General features: G+C 39.1%; 1 protein-coding gene across 1 annotated transcript in view; it reads right to left on the reverse strand.

Moving 5' to 3' along the window:
* The window catches only part of SPON1 (spondin 1), a 181,737-nt gene that overhangs the window by 152,576 nt on the left and 4,612 nt on the right, over positions 1–24,549 (reverse strand). The window contains exon 2 of the mRNA XM_068194719.1: positions 22,308–22,414. Coding sequence (XP_068050820.1) covers positions 22,308–22,414 — 107 coding nt within the window. The remainder of the gene's footprint in view (positions 1–22,307; positions 22,415–24,549) is intronic.

Below are 24,549 nucleotides of genomic sequence, written 5' to 3' on the forward strand. Positions count from 1 at the left end.
ACTGCATTCTGATAACTTCTAGCACAAACTTTACATAGATCTTGCACAAAGTTGCATTTAGAGATCAAATTTCATTCTGTAATCATTACCTGAAGAAAAAAGGTTTTTGCTATCAAGAGTCTGCTGTGTTTTGCTCTTCAGTCCAAACAAACCTGAGCTCTTTTATTCCTGCAGGTCAGGAAGGGTCTGCAGGGCTGCTGCAGGGTCTGTGTCAAGGTGTAACTCAAACAAAATGAGAAATAAAGCAGTTCAGGATGACAGAAGCCTGAAGTGCAGTAAAGGCACAGCGCTACACACCACCAGCTTTCACACCAAACAGCTTGTCCTGCCCAATCCTGGCTATGGGAAGCTTGACAAAATAGCTATTTCTTCTTTCCTTTATATGTATGAAAAGAGTAAAGAGATGATGTGTATTGCCAGAAACAAGTGACAGTAGCTTGACAGTATTTAGTAAATGTAAAATGCCATACTGTATGTTTTTCTTGCTTCAGAACCACTCTTAGATAACTTAAAGTTCTAACATGCTGAATTATAAAGCTTGTACTGAAGACTTATGCTTGTAAAACTAAAATAGCCAATTAAGTTGATGCTGTCAGTAAAACTCAAGAGATGAATGAGCACAGGCTGTTGTGAGTTCAGGCAGTTTTCATCTAAGTAGTCACTAAGAGGGGACTGAAGGTCCAAAGTTTAATCTTTGTTTCCCATTAAGGTTCCTCCTTGACTACAACTCTAACATCTCTATGAAAATAGTTTGGTAAATTGACTTTATCAGACTGTATTACTGGGGAGGAGGGGTTGGCAGATAATCCAGCTTTTCCCAGATAACATTATTTTTATCATCTCTAACAGAGAAACTATACCAGGCACAGAAAGCTGTCATTATTCTCATAGCTCTAAATCACATTGGGTTCTATCAGTAATTTTCTTTAAGTAGTTATTTTGACTAAGGGAAATTCTTTCCTTTCATACTAAAAAAGCAATTTACAAACACTAATTTCCAGCAGGGGAAGGACAAATTCTTTACAAATTCTACCTTTTTTTGAAATCCCTTCAAATATTCTAGCTCCTTCACACATCCAGTGCTCTCCAACAACGCTCACCAGAAGCTGGGAATTATTTTGAACGCTGAACTTGCTTTTCACACCTTGGCACACAAAGACCCAAAGTGCCCCAGCTGGCTCTTGCCAAAGAGAGTACCCTGGCACGAGCATCAGAGCATACAAATTACTCACAGCACCAGGGGCACCAGCACCAGGAAACTGTGGAGAGGAACTCCGTGTGATGTTTTGTACAAAAGCAACGAGTCACTCTGTGCCTTGCATGACAAATGGCTTCATTTCATTCCCACTGTCTAGTGTCCAGTCTACACAGCAGATTTAGAGTATTTGAAATTATGTGTGTGGATTCAGGGAAAGACTGAAATTTTTATTTCAGAGAAACAGGACTTTTGGCCCACTTACATGTACAATTTAATCAAGTTAAATCTAGAGGAAATTTACTGAGGTCAGACTCTGTGCTGACCAATTCAAACACATTAATCTGTGGGATACAGGTGTTTTTCATTATATTCAGGCAGTAGCTAAAGAAATGGATTTGCTTTTCTACGAAATGAAAGGGGGTTTTATGGTCTAAGCATAGTTTAAATTAGGAAGCATGAAATAGCAGATGAAAACAGAGTAAATTTTATGACTAAAACAAAAATGAAGAGATTTTACTTCCAAAACTCTGTTCCAAGGATTAGGAAGCAGAGCTGTCCCACTGCAGCCTTAAAACAGATTCATAATCAGTGAGGATGATGTGGACACCAATGAAGGCTGTGCTGTGATGACCCTTAGCAGCCCCCTGGGAACAGAGTCAGCAATAGTCAGAGCAGTCCTCTGGCCAATCCAAAATAGCAGCTACAGAGAATTAAATCCAATATTAAAAAAAAAAAAAAATATGGAGCACAAACACTTAGGGCTCTCACTGGCTCTCACGGATTTCTTATTTCTGTCTTCCATGTAATGGAGAGATCAGAGTGCCAACAGTTCTTCCAAGATGACAAAACTAACACGCTTGTTTCAAATGACAATATAACCACAATAAACCTCAACAAAGATCCATGCAGAGTTCTCTGTGTGGAATACTTCCACAGAGACATTATTTATACTCAGTGTTCAGTTGTCATACTATTTCAGCGTGAACATTATTTATTTGGCAAAAAAATAGCCGCTACTCCAATCTGGTAAAAAATGGCTTTTGATAGATTATGTCTCAAGTGCTTTAGCCTGGGAGAGAAACATTGCTTGCTGAAGGGGATACTGCATACAAACCAACAATTTTTGCATAAAAATCACTTGAAAAAAGTAAAAGTTTAAGGATTTTGTGTATTTCTTGTTCAGTCTGTACAGTTAGGATGTTTCATTCAAGTCTATAATACATACATTTTTCTGGAAAGAGAGAAAACTGACGTTAATTCCTAAATGTATTTCCCACCACTGTATCCAGATATATGTAACACAATTAGCTGCCTCATATTAAAGATCACCTTCTAATATGATTTTCTAGACAGATAAAAAAGCTTTGAGAAGCTGTGTAAAGAACAAAATGCTTTTGCAGCCTCATAAAAGAAGGTGATATAAAGCAAAGCAAAACCCTTGACTGGAAGTGAGACGTGACTTGGATTGCTGAGCAACCCTTCCCAAACCACTTCAGTGTAGTCTGTGAAGCAGGGATACACACACTGAGCTCCTTTTTCAAACCAATACATTAAATGCTCTATGATAACTTACTTATTATCCTTAACAGCTTGTCACACCTGCAATTGTTCTCAGGCTTCATAAACAGGAGTTCTTTGGGAAGAGATTAAATCTGAGATTCCAGATCTTCAGCCTCTTCTGCGATGCGCCAATTGCTCAAATTAAATGGAAAAGTAGCTTAGAGAGTCAACTAGAATTTAAGCCAGGGAAATCCATGGAAGACATAAAGTTGGAGTGGCCCCCTGTGTACCAAGCCTTTGTCTCACTTTCGTGGAAAGAACAGCCAAATTCTATCAAAGATCTCCCAGCTCGGTGCATTGATGCTCACAGAACCCAGGAAGCAAAACAAAAACAAATCTGGCAGAGCAGCACTTTGAGGACTACATCTTCTACACCAGAGCACTTTTTCAGTGTTTCCAGGGATTGTGGCACGGTTCATTTAAAAGGAAATTTAAATAGTGCTTAAAAAAATAAGAATGTTAGTTTGTGGCAAATTTGTTTATATTTTCATTTGGCTGCACAGTGGGATCAGAAGACAAAACTTATTTAGTTATTTCTCTTATTTATCCTGCAAAAAGCTGAGACATTCTATTAGAGTGTGCTCTGGGACCAGCATTGAAGATTCTGCTTGTGAGATGGAAGATGTAGATTCACAAATCCGTTCTGAATTAGGCCCTTCACAGTCAGTGAAAGGTTTTACACAATGAGTAGCCTTCAGCCAGTCTCTTTCCTGAGCTGTTCTACCTCACATAGGTCCAGAACCAAGGGAAAACACTGGCTTGGCAGTCAGGTAATGGAAAGCACTGATGTGTCGTCAACTCTGTGCTCTGTTTATTTTGATGACTTTCCCCCCAAGTTACAGAGCCAGCCTCGTCTCTGCTGGTCTAGTGAAGTGTTTTACTCATTTTACAAAGCAGAGGCATGCAACACAAGAGGCTGAGTGAAATCTTTCCTGAAGGAGATTGGTGCTGTGTGGAGAAGCATCTATTAGGGTACAAACCTCTCTGGGGCAGTCTGTGTTCTAATGGCTCATACACTTTCCTCATGCAGGTATAAATCCTTTTCCAATTCGTGCTGGATGTCTACTTCAACCTGGAAATTACATCTGGATGAAAAGTTTTCCCGCCCCCAAAAAATTGTGAAAATCGATATAATCTATTAAAAATATTAAAATACTGGTGTTTCTTTCTGGGGACCCAAGAGACCAAAATGTTTCCCCAAAATATTAAGAATTCCTTCTAGCATTGGCTTGCTAGTCCAGGACTGCAACTGCATCAGTTCTAAGAATGCTAGCACAGAACTTTTTAAAATGTTCAATCAAAATCAAATCACAGAATTCCTTTTTGCATTTATTTCTGATTACCACAAATGCCCTTGTTTGAAAGGGGACAAAACAGGGCTCTGAGCTTCCTCCCCAGACCTGGCCTTCTGTGTTGTCTTGAACCAGGGCACATGCATTTAATCCACTCTAGCAATGCATAAAGCATATTTCAAACACATTTTCCAAATCCACATGGTGACAAATTCATTCAGATTCTTCCAGTCTCAGCACAAACCAAAGATTTATAAATATGAGCCTAAACCAACTTCCAGGTCTTATGCTGAGCATACAATTTAAGGCTATTAGAAAGTTTGATGCAGAGTGCTCAGTATCTGGCACTCTGAATCCAGGATAAAGAAGAATTATGTTTATGGACATGTGTGTGGAAAGCTGAAGGACTCCCTAATTGCTGTGAGCAAAACTCAGCATTTTAATTTTTGTTAAATGCAAATTAAAACCTTGTCGGCACACTGTTAATTCATCAAAACAATGTGAAACTTTTCATACCAGTACCAGGATTTTACTCAATTTCTGCAGCAACTGTCGTTATCTGCCTGAGCCCATGTGTCCTTGCTTCTGTCAATGCACAGAATTTTTTGCACAAAATGCCATTTATGAATGCTTGAAAGAATGTGCCTCCACTGTGACTAATAGATATTTTATCAGCAAGGACCTCCAGTCCCCATTCAAGCCAGTCAATAACATATTTGAAATTCATCTGTCCAGAACTTCTGGTCACCCTGAAAATAAGCTTCAACCACTCAAACAGTTAAGAAATTTAAATAAGGAAAAAAAAGATGCTGTCATGTTCATAATGCAACAATACTTGAGAGAAAGCATGACCCAATCCTAAATCCATTATTCTTATTATCAGTTCTAGAAAGTTGGGCTAAGGGTGCTCAAGAAAACGTGACCATCCTATCAGAACAAACCACATGGGCTGGGTGAGAGTTGTTACTGACTAATTACTGCAGCGTAGTCACTTCATAAAGTTGGTGTTAAATGATATTGATGAGGTGTCTCTGCCATTTGAAATTAATTACACTCTTATCTTTTGATAAGATTACCTTTCTTGCATATTACCAACATCTCCAGCCCCATAATGAGCAATGCACAAGTAATGTGGGTGCCAGAGAAATATTTGCTGTGGACTCACACAGAAGAAGACATGGACCTTATCTTCTGCTCACACTGGCATTTCTCATTTACGTTTCTATGGCAAGGCAATCCAGGCTTGTTGTCAATTCCATTTAAAACTCAGGAACTGCCATTTTTATTTCAGGAACAAAATCCCAGATAAGGACGCAGTTGTAACACCAGTCGATCAAAGAAAAAGGAATGTTAAATTTGAAGAGGCACATAAAAGATCTGATAAGGAAGAAATTTTACAGTGGCTGGTCAAACAACATATATAGCTCGAGCACTGGAGGCACATTTCTGTGTGTCAGGTCCTCCCTTCCCTGCAGAGGGATGATAAGGCACTGCTTTCCTCCCCAGCCATTCTCTCTTTTCCATTTGTCAGAGCATTAATTGCCAGCCAAACGAGCCTTTTCTAATTATGACTTTGTGGAGTATAAAGTGCAGCATGGGCTTAAGGGTAGAGGGGGCTTCTTTACTAATATAATCAATAATAATATTATTATAGAGATTACACTTCTCTGCAATACAATGAAACAACAGGCAGCCAAGTACAAAGGAATTGCCTCTTCTGCTCTTAGGAACAACAGAACTGATGAAGGTCATTTGAAATACATAGCAAAATGTGAGTCTGCACATTTTACTGGATCAGCATTTCTCAGTCTCTTAGTTTGTTCAGGCTTTTCATCTAACCTTCATTTTAGAAAATATTACACTACTCAGCACTATGACTATAGTGCCAAGAATAGCTACCTCACTTGGAGCTCCTCGCTTCAGAAGGGATTTAAGGATTACAGAAAATACATCTTTTTAATAGCATTATTGTCCTGCTCAGTGTTGGAGCTTTAAAGCATCAGCAGCTCTGGCACATGTGCTATTCATGCTACTCCTGAGTGTCTCAGTGCCAAAATATACATCCCAACCTAGCTCAAGCCGATGCCACACAAATTCTCGTAGCCTTTGGATGACTGCGTACAGAATGTAATCTATTTCTGAGAGACTTAATCCACTGCTAAAACCACATTTACAGCAGAAATTCCGGTGATCTGGAACTACAGGCTTCGTGTAGATAAACTTAAGAAGGCATTTACCTCCTTAAAAAAAGCTCTCAGATCTTTTGCTGCCGGGTCAGGAATGCTGCTGGTGCAGAAGAGCTGCAGGAAGTCAGGAGAAATTTCTGGCAGCACTGGCAGGAGCTGTGAGCAATTGTAAAGCCACCCTGCATGTGAATGTGTGCCTGAACATCAGATAGAGTCAAGAGATAATAATCCAGGCTCTAGCTCCTCGTACTTTCGATATGCTGATGAATTTAATGCACAGCTTCTCCAATTCCTCCCTTCCTTAGAGGGCGTCACAGATTATATGCTCTATTCACCTTGCCTGCCACTTTATAAAGGCAATTTTCACATTACCTGGAGCACCCTTCCAGCAAATTAAACCTGCAGGTCAAGAGTTTCCAAGAAATCAAAAAGTTTTGTTTTCTCTCTTCCAGAATGAGAGGATTCTGATTCAGAAAGACACACTGCATTCAGAAAACAGTAAAGGCATAGTTCGGCAAAAATAAGACTCTTGTGGGCAGAACAGATTTTTTTCAAGAGTTTGGTAAGCTCTCCTCAAATGCTGACTAAAGCCCAAGCCAGTTAAGTGCTGAGACTAAAAGAAAAGCTCATATTAAAGCATGGTTTAGACACTTTTTGGAACAATGTCTTGCACTAAAAGTTCATTATGGGAGCCTAACAGCGACATGAGCAATAGAAAAGTAACAAAAAGCTTCAGTGGTTGCATGAGTCTGTGTGTGAGATTGTGTGCCAGTGGTTTTGCTTGATTTTGGGGCTTTTTGTGGTTTTTACCAAAGAGCTTTTCTATTGTCTTGAATACAGCAGTGTATTTCCCCATGGTATAACATGTCTTCTGGAGGAAATAATCATGCAAAAAGGGATTCTGAAAAAAGTAGGATAACAAAGAAATTTGGTGAAGGTTTCTCATAAAATTCTTAATCTCCTGGCAAATGGAACTATTCTAAAAATAGAGCTGTAAAATGAAATGGCATTGTGTCTCAAATTCTATTTCTACAGAGATCAACACTGTAATAACTGAGCCCTGAGCTAATCTCAGGGCCGTACACTGAATGAAATGTTCACTTACTGCTTATTTCCATATTACACACGGGCCACAAATTTTGTGAAGATCTTGGCGTAAAGCAATTGTTTAAAACCAAATAATAAAAGGCAGTGATTTTTTTAAATCTGCTTCTGACATTTTTTACACATTCTAAATGAATTTCCAAGACAGGCTGCATAAGGGACAGCTGATTACTGAAGCTTCAGAGGAATCTTATATAAAAGGATTAGACTAAGTTTTCAGCTCCTGCTGCTTTGGAACATTTTGTTTTGAAATAACAGTTTTCTTTATATGTGTCAATTTTGTGGCTGTGGATAGACTTCCCAATTAAAAGATTATACTCTCATTTTACCATACATATGGCAACAGAAAAAAAATACCATTTAGAAAAAAACCACAAATTTATCTCAATCTCAAAGAGATTTAATTCTGATGATTATCTTTTTCCACATTATAAAGTTGTTTTATTTGAAATTTCATTAGGACGTGTAGAAATTCTATATATGTAATTACAGACCAAGAGGGTGGTAAATAAATTTTCTTTTTGAGGTCCCTTGCAACTCAGCATTTTCTATGATTCTATTAAAAAAAAAATCACAGTGAGAATAATCAATCATTGAACAGCCTCCACAAGAATGTGGTAGAATCTCCATCTCCAGAAGTTTTCAAAAAGTGATTAGACAAGGGTCAAAATAAATTAATCCAGACCCCTTTTCACATGAATGGTTGGATCAGATGATCTTTCAAGGTCCCTTCCAACCTGCACTGCTCCATGATTTTATGAAGTAGGCATTCATTGAATTTCTGCTCTCATTTTTTATATGCATTACAAATTGTATCTTTGCAGTTCCTTGCCTTTTTTGCCTACACTTGATCTGCTACAGGTAGTTTTTCCAACCTGGAACAAAGCTTCTTTCAGTCAGATTATTTCATTTTCTTGCTGTGCTTGTCTCCAAAACACTTCCATAGTGCAGCACCAAATATAAGTCCAGACAAAACCACCCTCTCAAAGAGATGAGGTGTTGGTGTGTAGGAATAAAAACAGCTGTGCCTTTCCTCTTGACTCCCATGTGAGGATCTGAAGGTGTAACTGTGAAAGTTTTCATCTGAGAATCTCACCGTAAGGGGCAGAAGCAATCTAGCCCATCTACATAAGCATCTGCAGGACATGAGCATGGAAGAGCGAGAAATAATTCATATTTTCATGGCAGAATCTGAATATTGCCCTGCAGGTCAGCTCTAACTCATGAGGAGTCTCAAGCCATCTCTCACTCCTAAAGCTGGATTTTGGTGATGCAGGAAATCTATCTCAGGTGTTAGGGATGAACAATCACACCAGTGTTTGTTCAGAGGCATTTGATACTTTCAATATTATTCTGAATTATTCTCAATGAGTTTCAATGAAAAGCTGTATAAAGCTCAAAGTCAGTTCCCTGGATGTGTTCTTTTTCTGTGCTTTTTCATCTTTTGGAGACAAATCATACAAATTTTGCACAGGTACTTGAGAAAATAATTCTATAAGGAATGTAACTGTAAAACAACTTGAGCAGAAAGGATAAAAAAAAAAAAACCTGGCTCAGAAAGGGAAAAATAGCTCCTGTGATGGTCAGAAATTCAACCACAACTCAAAGAAACACTACTTGGCAGGAGATACCAACAGTTAATAAATGACAGCTAATCTCCAGAATATGAACTAATTAGAGAAGTATTAAAATTAAAGGCGAGAAATCATATTTAATAGATGAGATTCTTACTACTCCTTATTTTCCCTTGAAAAAACCCACCACAACACTTCCGTGTTATACAGAGCACAGTAGGCATTACGCCATCCAGTTTAGCAACCCAAAATACATGTAGACGTTGCTGTTTCTGATTCTGTGCCAAACAACAGGAAGAACTAAAGCATGGTATGAATCCAAACACATTTATCTGTTTAAGTGACTAAGCCTAGAGTGCTAAGAGAGTGTTTGGAGGGGTTTCATCACTTTAATCCTGTAGTAGGAAAGATTTGCTTATCTTTTTGATACATACCAGGACAACAGCTATTATTGCTGGAATTGTTTTTATGGTTCCTACCAAATATATAAAATTAGACTGTTTTAAAATTTAAAATAGACTGATTTTAAAATGCCTATATTATATTTCACATTCTTGATTGGAAGATTACACACTAAACAAACATTTGCTATTTAATGCATGGACAATATTTACATGCAAGATGGATGATTATTGAAACATTCCTGACTTGGGAGGTAAACACTGCATGTGAAGACCAGAACCCCTGAAGTTTAGTCATGGCTCAAGTGTGATATGTAATCTTGAGCAAGTTCCTTCAATACTTAATCTTCTGCAAAATGGATACCATAAATTCACATTCCGGGAAAAAATATTTATGGAATTTAGTTAATGTAAAAAACTTTGAAGTCTTAATCAGAAAGGCAATATAAGTGAACATTTGAGAGCTGTATCATATCCATAAATGTGCAACTATGGAGCACATTTACACATTTATGAATATAATACAGCACATGTGACAAGGGAAAATCATTAGGACAAGACTAAGTAAATTTAACTGGAAAAACATTTAGTTATGATTTCTCAAAATTCAAGAGAATGTTTCAAGTATCTTAATGAGCTTAGCATTTTATCCTGCCTTTATGTGTTCATCATGGTTTTAATCCTGAAATATTCCTTTCCACATTTACGAAAGTTTAGCTTATTAGACTCAGGCATGTCCCAAGCTTTTGGAGGACGTGATGTGTATAGATGTAAAAACATGACCAGAAATGCTGAAACACCAGGACCAGCTTTTCCACAGGTTGTATCAGGTTTGCTCCTCCCAAGAGGAAATCCCAAATCTCTCTCATAGTCAGCAGAGAGAGGGCAAATGGGTTCAGAAGCCTAAGAACACACTGCCATGTACGCAGTGTTCTTCCTGTGAAAGCTGCCAGTTGAAAAACATCTGCACCACACACAAAGCTGGCTGTTTAGAATGTGGGTTTAATTCATTTTGCAAGTAATGTAATCAGGGGAACATCAGATGAACTAAAAGGAAAAAAAATAGAGTTTTGAGAAGCTACCATATGGGTCTTTTTCATCTTTTGGGGAAATCTTACACAGTGTCTAAGAAATTATTGCTTGGAACACACAGTCCTGAAGCTAAAGCCATTATATAAGCCCAGTGTCTAAATATATCATAACCCAATTCTAATTCATACAAGCCCTTTGTATAATCTTTATGGACAATAAAACTGGGTTACCGAAAGATCCTAAGGGAAGCCAAGAAACTTTGCACAGTCAAAAACCCCACTGTAGCTAATACAGAAAACATTTATGATTACCTTAATCTGGGATTTATCACAATGTGTGGGCAGATTTGCTTAACAGGAAGGATTAGTGAGGGGGGCTGATTCACTGACTGGAGGTTTTTCATTTACTCCTACATGTGGGATTCCCACAGTTCCATGCAAAGAGAGGCCAGAGCGAAAGGACAGCAACAAGGAGCAAACTGCTGCCTTAGCAACCACTTAAAATCCCTCCCTGAAGCTTCCAGAAGGCATTCCTCACGTAAATGTATAAAAATAGGGAGTTCAGTTTCCTAGGAAAGTACCTATTGCTCAAGAGAGGCTGTAGTGAAAAGCATTTCTCCCTTTTCATTATTTGTTTGCTACTTTATGTCCCCTCTCTCCTCTACTCTGTATTCTTCCTATTTAAAAGCAGTCTGTTAGCTAAAAGAAGTTTGTGATAAACAGGCTAAAGAGAGCAATTAACAGTCTCCCATACCAGCAGAGTCAACTTTACTCATCCAGCTGAAATTAGGAGGGAAAAAAAAAAAGGAAAAAAAAAAGAAAAAAAGAAAAAATAAAAGAAAGTAAATGGGTTCTAGGAGAACAAAACCTTGATGTGTGCCTGACAAATAATGAATAAACACTGGCAATGCCCTAAGGAACCTCTACTACACTACTGACTGTATCAAGATATATAATCATTAAAGTTATAGAACACCAAGTACCAAAGCTGCCTCTTACATACTCATTCTTTTAAATGTTTGTTTGGGAAAGAAAAGCAGGTTCAAATGAACTGTGCCCACCCACAAGGAGAAAAAAGAGGCAAGAGCAGCAACAGTGCCTCAATTCACATAGATGAGAATAATTGGAGCCCAGTTCAATCTGAGAAGTAAACAGAAGCAGGATGAAGGCTTTTCAATTTACACCTACAGCCTACAAATTAGTAAGCAGTCTGGTAGGATGAGCTTGGGAGGGATTGCATAATAACCCTACCCCCAGCAACAATGCAGGGAACAGGGAACAAAATGGTAGCTCTACACCAGCAGGGAATTTCCCTTTCTAATTACTGACTACCATGAAAAGCATTCTCAAGAGACAAACGTCAGCTTTTGTGCAACTGGATCGGGAATTTCTTCATTATTCTTGATTTATTCTGGTCTGAAAATTAATTTCAATGGTGTTTTAAGAATCAAAAGTAACTATGCATTAAAAATACAAAAAATCTTCTGGCAAATATTGCTTGAGAATTTGCTTGGTAAAATAATTATTTTTGTGCCAAAAGTTCGACATATTACCAGTAATTATGGCTTGTTTAAATATCTTGCCTATATCAGTATTCACTTTATAGTCACTTGTCTATATTCATTGAAACCAAAAGTACCTAATCCAGAAAATTCTGGTCTTGCAGAACATGTTGTGCACATCCTGCCTCTTATGCAACCATGAGAAAAGTGAAGCTGAATGTATGACTTTCAGTTTTTCTCACAGCAGGTGAAAAAGGAGACAAAACAGAGCAGAATGGGGATGGTTTGAGATAAATAGATTTAAAAAAAAAAAAACTACCCTTTTCTGAGGAATACAATTACTCACAAGAAATTTTTCTTGTCCCCTTTCAATGATTGTTCATATGTAGATTTCCACTTTGGGCACCTCCCAATAACAGGTCCTTCTAGAGGCACAACTACTTGGAGTAGGAGCCAGGAATCATTTCGGAAAACAGAACTATGTATAACTATAGTGGCAAATGGTACATTATTTCTAGATAAATCCTTGAATTTTTAGAGCTTGATTAGTAAGTCAAGCTCCTGGAAGTCAGTCCTGATGGTGTCTGGAATGGGAACATCCATACTATGGCTTGAGAAACAACCTGGCTCAGAGGGGTCTGTGGTGAGGCCACATCTGCTCATGGCTGATTCCCTGCTAGAGACACAAAAATGAGAGATTGAGGAAAGAACCTGGCTCAGCCAGATTAGAAGGCAAGAATGCTCCTTGTCTTGAGGGAGGTCAGAGCAAAAGGAGCAAAGGGGGAAGGCAGAGACAACTTCGTCTCCTGCTTGGAGGGAAAGCCAGATCTCCTGGGTTTTCTGCTGATTAAGATGTCAGTCCTGCACAGGCAGCAAGGCTATCAGAACAAAATTCTCATCTTCCCAGGTGAGAAATCATCCATGAAAGCATTACTCCTAGAGCAGCAATGACCATAGCCAGGAAATCCCCACAGAGCAAGGTTCAGGGACGGGCTGGGATCAGTGCCAGTGATCAGAGGAAAGGTCACAGAGTCACAGAATGTGCTGACATGGAAGGGATCCACAAGGTTCATTGAGTCCAGCCCCTGGCCCTGCACAGGACCATCCCCAAGAGTCCCACCATGTGCCCAAGAGCATTGCCCAAATGCTTCCTGAACTCTACTCTAAGGGAAGGGCACCTCATTCAGCTGATAATTATGCAGAGGTTGGTCGAGGTGAACAGCAAAGATTGAAGGAAATCAGGGATAACAGACCAGGAGAAATTCTGATGACTGAATTTGGTCTGCATGTCCAAAGAGAAATTTTTGTGCAAGCACTTTCAGCAAGAAATATCCTTACAATCTCAGATTTCACTGAGAAGAACAAGGTCCCTTCACCTCGAAGTGTCCCAGCATTGTGCTAGATGAGACAAGTTCTGTAAAATGTGACAGAAAGAGCAACATTATGTGGCTTTTTTGGTCCGGGACTCCAATTAGCCTCCACCTGGTCAGGGAAAGAAAACTTCTTAAAGCTACATCCAAGACCTGCTGCACAGTTTTGTGACCAAAGAAAAAGCATCCTGATGAGAAACACGTCTGCAAAGCCTCTTGAGTAGAGACTAGCACTGAAGCAAAATATTTGATGAGATTAGGATGAGAGGGCATATTTTTTCAGTTGTACGAGCCCCTGCACATCATCCTGAGGATACCATTACAAATTTCCATTCATCACTGCATGAAGTGAAAGGACCAAAACCATCTCTGAAGGTATGTGAAGATGAAGCACCAAAAGGCAAACATGTTGAATGCACCAGAATCCAAAGATATGCTCATTTCCTGAGCAGGTCTTGTATCATTCTGAGGCAGGATAAATACACAGTGAGCAGATGACTAACGAGCCTGGGTTGTTAGGTCATGAGAGAGAGCCATCACAGCCAAGGCAATAATCAATTACAACTGTTCAGGGCAGTACTGGAAGCTGAAACAATATCCTTGGCAAACACTGAGAGGTCACTACCATCATTAGAAAGGGAAGAGTTGAGGAGGAAGACTGCCAGGACAGTGCACAGCTAGGTGTGAGAAGGCTACATATGCAGTCTAGAATAATGGAAGGTAAAAATATGGTCACTTGAATAATGCAAAAGTGCCTTCTGTATTCAGGAAGCAGTTCTCAAGATGACAGGCATAGCGAGCAGACTTTTAGTCTAGCAGCAATTAATTCAGCAGCGAGCTGACCATAAAGCCTGGGGAAGGATTTTGCCTACAGCAGCCACTCCTAAATGAGTCAGGTAGGTAAACTCCTGAATTTAAAAGAGCCATTCTGCTTCTAAGTCACCAAAAGCTCTCAACACAGTGGGGGGAGAAAAAAAAAATAAAAAAACCCAAAACTAACCACACAAACAAGAATAAAAGAAAGACCACAATTTAAATTTAATTGGGAGACTTTCTGCTGGCATCTGTGTACCTTCAGAAGTCCAGAGGACTGACAATAGGATTTTCTTATAGTCCATGTAACCTGGAGAAACTATCAAGCTGAGCCTCAGCTTTTATCATCATTGTCATTCACCCTTCCCCCCTCTATCCCCACTGTCCCAATTCACATGATGGGAAAAGAAAACACATCATGAGAAAAGACTCTCAGGCACAGGCATAATTCCATATGCCCATAGCCTGTCATTGCAGGCTGGAAGATAACAGAGCTTATTCGGAGAGAAGTGGAGGAATAAAGCCATTTTCCCAGAATAACCTTTCCTTCTAAAGCCCTGTGTCATTCTGGGGGTAGCACAAGTGTCCAGATCCATATTATCACGGTGAGGATTACAGGCAGTGATGGCTCAGTCCAGGTCAGGAGGGAATGCCTGATAAATGCTTTCTAACCTGGTGCAAAGTGGGAGTGCAAAGAACAAACACTTGCTCCAAGGTCCCATTGATTGGAACTGACGTGCTGAAGGTTTCAGCAGAAAGGCAAACTACATCAGAGGTAATTCTTGGAGCATTTCAGGAGGGGATAGGAGCTGAGAGATAAGCTGATCTCTCTCAGCAGAGAAACAAACCAGAGTAATTGATGTCTGCCTTGGATGAAGCTGGTGAATTATGGGTGACAAAAAGGGAAATCTAGGAAGGAAACATAATGGCACGTTATAAATGAAGAAAGAGCTGCTGAATGGATGTTCCAAAGAACCTGGAGCCTACATACATCTAGAGTTATAGCCTGTGACAGCTGCCATATGGCACCTGTAAAGCATCTGACTGTTGCCAGAGGGGTTAAATGTCTTTACTAAAATTTCACACAGCCCAGGTGCCACCATCTGAAGAAAGATTATCTGAGAGGGGAATAGCAATTAGTTAGGCAGTTTACCTAGGCTGGAAATAAATGGATATTTGAAGTAAATCCCCTTAGAGTCACTGAGACAGATATGTCCACTTAAACACTGCCCGGGGAAGAACACACAGCTCTTACTGATTGACAAAACAGAGTTAGAGGGATCCAGACTTTGTCACAGGGTGAGACAATTGTAAATGCAAAACTGGCCTCTGGACTGGAAGCAAGACCTGAACAGAGAACCCTCTTCAGGCATCAAATAATCCCAAACACAGAGAGAATGGGACTCTGAGCACCGATGTGTCTGCAGAGCAGACTGGAAACTCCAAGGGAACAGTGCTTCCAGTGTAATTTCCTCTCTTGAGGACTGATTTGTTAAGTGTCAGTGCCAAATACTAGGAAGCAACTCTTTAATGAGTCTCTTTAGAAGCCTCTTAGGACCAGGAAGTCTTGCAGTTTAATGCTAATCCAAAGGACAGGATAAACTAATAGATATTTTTCTTGAACAGGGGATTTAATCAGGCAGTTCTGATATTTTACCATGACATAGTCTGGCTCTGCTGCATTGGCAGCGTGCAAGGCAGGGCAGAAGTTACACTTGAGATAATCCAGCTCTGATAATCCTTGGATCTGAAGAGGAGCCTGGAGTTTCAGCTAACCAATCTCAAAAAGCATGCTTCCTGTTTTTGGTTTTACTGTTTTGAGAGGGTTTCTTGGTTTGTGTTTTGGCTGGTATTTTTCCAAAACAGAACTTGAATCATCACAAATTAAATATTTGTTTAGGCATAACCCTTTCCAAAAAACATAAGCTCTTACTGAGACACAATCATCATTTGAAGTCGTTCTCAAGAAAAAGCACTTCCCCAGCAGACAAAAAAAAAAATAAACAAAACAAAAAAAAATAAAGAAAAGAGGAAAAATAAGATTACATTAAAGAAAGAGGACTAAATATTATGTGGCCAGAAGTTAGATGTTTTTTTCCACAGCCAAGCAGGGAGATAGGGAAAGGGCAAAGAAAAAGAAATGTCAGAAGATAAACTAAAGCCTAATTAACTAAAAAAGTTGTTTTTTAAAGTGATGGTAGTGGTGTAACAAGAAAACCCTCAAAAAAGGCACTCCAGCAAAGCTGAGATAAGCAAGTTGACAACAGAAGAGTGAGCCCAGCCTAAGAGACTGAATCCTGGTTTTGTTCAGCAGCAAACTAAGCTACATTTCAAGTACAACTTAATATTTATTTCCTCTTTGTACCTGTGTTAGTGGTTCAAAGATCCACTGTAATAAAATACATAATAAAACAGAAATTTCAGATTATTATTAGAAATATTCAGAAATTTCTTATATTTTCCAATTTTGACTGTGAAATTTTATGGTTTGAATCATTTATTGTAAAAGACACAGCAGCTCTGTACACAACCAACTAGGGGAGTGCCCAAGGTGTAACAAAGCCATGCAAAACCTGAAAAACATCACCATGTAAAGATTTTTTTGGTCTCATTCATAGCACGAATAAGAAACCAGAACAAAAATGTAAAGGAAGGAAGCAAAAAACTGCACAGTTGGAATCCAGTCTGCTTTTTCTCCAGCCTCATCCGTAGCAAATAATGACTATCAAAGCTGCTTCTGTTCTGCAAGTTCCTGGTGCTCATCACTCTCTTACATTACCTTTTATTGCTCCAAAGCGAGGCATAACTACCTCCTGAGGCAATTTCTTAACCACAATCTTGCCTAGAAGTGGTTCAGGTCGAGGTATTTCCAGTGTACCAGAGATATTTATATTTAATCTCACTCAAAGTGTTCACATTTTCCAGTCAGTGCTAAAACTGGCAGTGGCAGATACTTTTTTGGGGATTTTTATTTTTAAACTCATTTTTAATCCCTGAATATCATTATATGGAATTTGGAGCTCTAGAAAAAATGTGTGAAAGTGTTCATCAAGGTTAAACAATTCCACCCTACCAGAAAGGTGAACTAGAGTTTGGTTTTCCATTATAACATATAGGGAGTTTATGCCTAGAATAATATTTGCAGTGGTTCTTAGAGAAAGAAAATTTGGGAATACACTTGTAAATGCAAAAGAACAAGATTTAAATTTTACAGACTCAGAATTCATGTCTACCTGCATAATCTACGAATCCTATACCTGGCATATTCTATTTAAAATACTCCTGTAATTATAGGTTTGGATCATTACCTCCACATGTTTTTAAGCAGTAAGATGACAGACTCTGTCTCAGTGATGAGATGCTGGGACAGGGAATGTAGAGAATGCAAACATGAGCAAAATACTTGGAAGTTCTGGGCACTTCTTAAAGAAAACTACATCAATTCATGCACCTCAGAATAAGCTATTTACAAAGTAGCCTGATGAGTTTATATTGGGATACAAGCTTAAAAAAACCAAACATACAAGCCTAAGAGCATCAAGATGACCCAAATATACCTGAATTTTTAATATTAAAAGCTTTAAAAATGACTGAAGTCATTAATTCTTTTAAAAACCATAAAACAGCCTTTGCTTATAAATACAAGAATAAATAATTTGAAATGGCTAAAAGCCTTTTAAGACTGCTTCTTTCAAAGCACAATGTATCAAGAACATGTAAGATTCCTATAAAATGCTGGAACACAGCATTAGAGGAGCTGCTTTTCTAACAGGTTGTAAAAACATATTTTAATCTAAATGCCTTGCTGAGCAGGTTAGTCAATTTAGCAGCAACAAAAGAATGGGGTGACGAAGAACAAAGGGCAAGTCTGGGCTATTGTTTCAGGGACTACAGATAAAGGGCCACTTACTTGCCTTACTTCTATTTTCCTTAAATGTTTTCTTCTTCAGGACAGCCTCAAACTCTTATAAATGCCACACCTTTAATGAAACCTTCATTCTTGCTGCTGCTGTGCCTGCTCACTTTCCTAAATGGCTTTTGCACAAGTGGGTCGTTAAGTTCAGCAGCCTAAACTAAGAATTTTTCTGGTTCACTCTAGAGCAAAAAATAGGCAAAAAGGACACCCCCAGGACAACTACTAAGATGAAGGCATTTAACACTAAACTATCACCAAAAAGGCAGGTACAAGATACAAATCTAACAAGTGATTATGCCAAAGGAAGGAAGTGCCTAATTTTGAGTCCCTAATATATTATTATATAAAAATAAATATATATGTAAATATATAAAAATAAATATATAAAAATTTATATATATATATATAATGTATATATAAATAAATATATATAAGTGCCTAATATATAATTATAAAAATGTATAAAATATATATTTATATAAAATATTTTGTATAATATTTTGTTAATATTTATAGTTATTGTTTTAATTTTTAAATATGTTATATATATTTATAGTGAGTGTTCAATTATCAGGTATGTTCAATAATAGTACTATCTTTTGGAGGAATGAATGGCATGTTGAAGGACAGGATTGCAGTCCATAACTTCCTTGATAAATTGGATGAAGCTCTACAGTAAAAAAAAAAAAAATATTAAAAAAAAACACAGACTGAAAAGATCCTTCCTGAACACCAGGGACTCCACAAATGTGTGCCACTCTAGGGATTACTGTATCCAAATTCTGTGATTTTATTCTGAGAGTCCAGACTGACTCCTGTGTACAATTCTGAGGAATGTGAGACTGGAGTCTCGACTGCAGAAAAAGAAGCACAGCTGGAAGGAGAAGGCCTACAATGAAAATATGAAACTTTGAATAATGAACAGGTAGAGTGTGTTTGGAATTGGAGGGGGAATAAAGGAATCTTCAGACTGCCTTCTTCATAATGCAGCAAGAAAATTCTTAATTTAGGAAGACAATTTCATAAGAGAGCAATTTAACTACTATTAGTGAAGACTCAGTTTGGATGTTAGTAAAAGATTCACAAAGTTCTCCTTAAATAGTCTATTAAATATAATATATTGATGCATTTAAACTTGGAGAGATTGTTCTTCTTGTTGAAAACTTCAGTACAGATTGACAAAACATCCACCAAAAATTTCCTTGGAATATTTATCCTTCCTGAGAGAACAAGGAAGATAGAGGAGATGAGGCTCAGCGCTACATTTCTAATATTGTACATTATTTATCTGACCAAATCTATTACATTGCACACATGTGTTGATTCAAATGGCCTGCACAGACACTCTCCTGCAGTCAGCCAGTGGTGATTGCTGCCCTGGGGTTTAATTTGCCTTCCAAACGATTTGCAGACTGTTGTTAAACATTACAAAAGAGAAGGATCAGCAGTCTGCATGACAGGAGCTGGGAATGGGTTGTGTAAAGAGGCCAACGGGACAGATACCCAAAGCTGTCAGAGGGCCTCACTGAGCTGTACAATTACTACTGGCATAAGGAAGAGCCCTATTCTATATCCCCACATTTCTGTGGCTGAATTTGACTTCATGGATTCCTCAGCCATATTTAGCTTAGCTATTTAACATGTGTTTTTGGGAGACAAAGTGATTTCTTTTAAGGCTGGATTGTGTCCTGTGTGCACTACAAGGACAAAAAAATCAAGGAAGTTTGACTACATTAAGTAAACAAACAATAAAATCAGATTTTAAGGACTCAGTCGTCTCAGAGGAGAACAGATTTAGGATGGTGGAGTCCACACCACACATCTGTAAAGGTCTCAAGTACAGGGGTAACCAGAAAGTGTACAGAAAAAAATACCTGCCCAACCAAGAATTGTAACAGCTGTGCTGTTTTTAGGATCACAACCCTGCAGCTTGATGATTAATGAAGACTGACTGTAGCTGGTGACCTGCAGAGTCACACAGGAGCAAATGAGCCATGAGGAGGTTACAGCAGCTGCTTACAAATGGGCTGCAGCACTCTCCCTGCTCCAGCCGGACTGTGACCCCTGAGAACAGTGCTTTCCCCTCCTAGGTGTACTACATCCATGCCAAAAACTCCATGGTAGCCCTTCTTTACCACCACATGCTCCTTTACAGAGCTTCGAGGCACTGCCCTGCTGGCCAGTCCGACACCTGGGCTATGGCCCAGAGTGAGCACAGAGTGCAGTCAGGTGTTCTCCATGAAACCTGTTGTAACTCACACTTCACAGCCTGAGGCGCGCAAATCAAATGTTTCATGGTCTGTAAGTCATGGAAGGAAAGACCGATTTGGATTTGGTCAGCTCCCCTTTCATCCCATCCATTGGCTCAACCGGGAAGTTTTCTCATGCCAATGAAGCTCTTGTTCATGCAGTGCTTTGTTTTGACCAGGCTCTGAGCAGTGGGTGTGTCTCCTCATGGAGGTAGAGGTGTCATCCAAAAGCAGCATTTAGCCTCGTGCCACTGTTGAGGAATTTTCCCCGAGTTCTGCTGCACTGTGTGAATCGCTGAATGACATATGCTCCATCTGAACACGGGGAAAACAGAACTGCAAGTGGCATCCACGTTACTGTACACACACAGCTTTTTCTTACTCTGCACAGCTGTTCAGCCACCCTTGGCATCTTCACTTTCTAATAAAAACACAGTGCAAACACTCGAAACAAACATCTTTTTTCTCCTGGTTGCTACCACCCAGCCGTGGTACAAGGGACGTCTGTATTTACCACTGCAAGCATTCTTTGAATTCTTAAATGAGAATCTTACATCTGTACCCACAGAGGCAGAACAGGCAGACACCATCTGAATAAACTTCAGGGAGTTGTGCTAACGTGGGATGAGCACGGTGAGTACTGTTTAAACCACAGATACACCAATTTAGTTATGGATAACCTTTGAAACTCCCACCTGCCCATAAGAACACCAAGTCCAGATTGCAACCCATACAATGCAGCTAATTAAACAATCTTCCCTCCACTGAGATCCACTGGGCTTTTTTTATTTTAATCCATCTATATAGAATTTCCATTTGTTTCCCACTCTGCCAGCTTCAAAATCCCCCTGAACTTCAGCAAAGCTTAGTGAGTTTCTCATTGTGAATTAGAAATAAAGGCAAAACTCAGGCCAAATTTTTCCCATTAGCCACAGCCACAGAGATACTAACAACTGAAATGAAGGAATTAATGGTGACAAGCTATATTTAAAATAGATGAAGCATCACTATTTCTACTTCTTAGCAGTAGCTGATCCTTCAATATTAGCTTATTCTTTAAAAACCCAACCTCATTAAAAGTACATATTAAAAAAGATTTCTCCCAAATAGGAATTTGTTTCATTTTAAGGAAGATGGAGCTATTCCAACCTCAAAGAAGTTCTCACTGATTCTAGATTTTCTTACAAAATGTATGAAAACCAAACAGAGGCCTCTAAGCAAACTGGGCAATTAGTTATTGAGTTTGCACATCATATTTGCTATATACAAAAATATAGAAGAAATATAGAAAATATGTTAATTTCTGTCTCCTTGCAGATCACCAAAATTGAGTACTTGAGTATTTCCCTTGAAAACCTTGAAACCCAATGCAGGTGAAATCTTCACCTAGCAATCACAATTAAAATTACTATCAATATTATTACACATCCTGTAAATTGTAATCAATACAATTCAATACCTCATGTGAGAATCAAACCTACATACATCATTTCTACCTTCTTCCATAAATATTATATATACTCTCAGTTTACAGAATTCCCTGCTGGAATAGCTGAAGTGGAGTAGCTGAAAATACCAGTTTGTGAATCATCCTTCTGGATTCTAATCCTTTTAATAACAAACATTTCATCCCACTGAATGTGTTCATTAAGTAAAGTACTACTGAGCATAAATAAAACAGCAGAATCTAATTTATGAATGATAAAACAGTCATTACAGCCATGGTAAACACTTCTTAGAGTCATATTCTACTTCTCAGTGGACAAAAATATCAAGGCAGAGAAACACAAAAACCAAAATATGAATAGAACCATTTCTATAATCACTTTGGATAAAAGGTTCAGGTGTCCTAGGCTCTAGTTCAAATAACTGTTGCTCATTTTTAACTGCAGGAAAGAGGGAAGGCAAGCTGCAGTCCAGGTGCAGGAGCCTTGCCTCCTTCAACACCTATGGAATATAAAGCATGCTATGTGTCCTCGTGTCAACACCCACAAACATTTATGCTTACCAAAACACAGTCTGCACTCTGCTGTGCATATAACACCTCCCTCTGAGCCAGGCAAACAGTAAAGAAGACTCCAGAGGGTGCAGGTCAGGGAAAGTTCTCTCACCTGGAAAGATCCTGCATGGTCTTCCTCTTTGTCTCCTTCTTTTCCTTCCTTAAGGGCGATCAAGGTGAACCCTCGGAAGTAGGCAGGAGTGGCAGCAGAAAGTGTCACTGGGGTGTGATGAACAGAGAAATAACAAAAACAAACCATTAGCTGTGAAATCAGCCACCTGCATATCATTTCACAGCTTGAAAGGTGTGTGTTCTGAGCTGGCATTAACCAAAGTTAGAGCACTGACAACAGGGAGCCAAGCCAGCCAGAATACAAAATGTTCAGTCCAAGTTCCCACATAAACTGAGACACACTGGCATGAAATACCTCAGCTTTTTTCTTCCCTCCCACACTTTTTTTTAAAACCAGATTGGTAATCTGCTCAGATCTACAGGAGGATTGTTTTGGTGGTGGTTTGGGGCTGGGGACACATGTGCAAGGGGTTTTTATGCTTTGGGGTTTTTTTTTTGTTTGTTTTGGGGAGTTAAATGTAAAGGAGCATCCCTAAATATTTGACTGTTTTTTGTCCAGTTCTGAGCACAGACAAAGTATTTTAGTGCACAGAAAGTCTCTCTGTCTGTAATGCCAGATGACCACATTGCCTGCTCCAGCTCAGCTACACTCAACACAGCACTCCAGCTTCTGGAAACGGGGGATCTCAAAATATCCTTCCTCTGCTTCATCCTCAGGGCAAAACAGGACACAAAGTTAAACTCCTGGCTGAAGCTGACCCCTAAAGGTTGTGCTGCCAGCTCTGACTGCCAAACCAATCCCATACACCCTCCTTCACACACCTGTCCTGACCAGGAAGGCAGCACTGGATCCACCAGCAGAGCAGAGGTAATGTGATGCTGCCTAATCTGATTTTACCACCCTCAGCAGCAGGATTAAATCCCTGATTTGATTGCCAGTGCAAGACAGCTTTGTGTGATGTGTTTGTTCACCACCCAGCTGCACCTGACTTCACAGAATTATGGGATATTCTGGGTTGGAAGGGACCCACGAGGATCAAGTCCAGCTCTGAAGTGAATGGCCCCTACAGAGATTGAAGCCACATTTTTAGCACCAGGCTCTAACCAGCTGAGATAACCTCAGGGTCTCATCAGCTGAGGATCTTTTGAACACTATCAGAAAGAGAGAATGAGGCAGAATTTTGAGGCAGGGCTTTTGAAACTACCAAACTCTCTTCAACAACTTATAGAAATCCTTTCCTGAAACAGGGGTAAATTCTAGGGGGGGGAAAAAAAGTCATTCTAGAATTAAACTAAAAGAGACAGAAGACTTAATGTTTTAAGTAGCTTTTACTTTAAGTATAATGCAAACAGAGTCGCTCATAGTACTTTATTGTCACACTCTCCAGCCCTGACAGGCACAATAAAAACTGAAGACCACCCACAGTTTTCAGAGCAAACTAAAACTACCGAGGCTGCTCCACAGAAGAGTATCCACAAGAGACTCCCTCTCACACAAATAGGCTGCAAGGGGTTGAATCACACTGCTAAAAATTACAGATTGCCCTTAAAAGATATGGATTTCAAAATATGCCCCAGAGTTCATTTGGAACATATGGAGAGCTCTTTGATCTAGAAATTCAGTAGCAGAAAAATATAAAATAGGCTATTTGAAAATATCTAGCATTATTCAGCTGTATTGGGGTCTAAAACTCACTGTGCTTGTACAAATACCTAACTTTTCTGACTCTGTGTGGAACAAAAAAACAAGGATTGGAGAAATTTATTTCAATTTTCAAACTTTTGTGTAAGTACCATGCTTTGGCCTATGAACCTGCAAACACCTGTACCAATCTGGGGAAGTGAGGGGCACAATAGCAAGTCCCCCAACACACTTTTCATTCCATGGAATGTTATGATGACCTTAAATGTCGTGATTTTAGGGGAGGAAGAAAATGTCACGTATTATATTCCAAAATAGGATAGCAACATAATGTCATTAAAATTTCTGCTTACTTTACTATGTATTGCTCCAATTCATTTTCTGCCCAATAATTAACATGACTAGTCCAGTTTTGCAAACTTCTGCAGCTCTGGCTAAATGAAAACCCACAGGCAGCCTCTCAGTTGCAGTAACTGAGAACAGCTCACTGCTCAACAGAGATGAGCACATTACCCCTGCTTGAACAGTGATTCTTAGAAATTAACTGCCATAAAGGCCTTTTACATGCAACAAATTTTCCCCATATCATATGCAATTAAAGACTCTGAATCACTGTGAGTTAAAGGTTACACCAGAAATA

This window comes from Anomalospiza imberbis, chromosome 6, assembly GCF_031753505.1.
Source record: "Anomalospiza imberbis isolate Cuckoo-Finch-1a 21T00152 chromosome 6, ASM3175350v1, whole genome shotgun sequence".
Taxonomy (NCBI): domain Eukaryota; kingdom Metazoa; phylum Chordata; class Aves; order Passeriformes; family Viduidae; genus Anomalospiza; species Anomalospiza imberbis.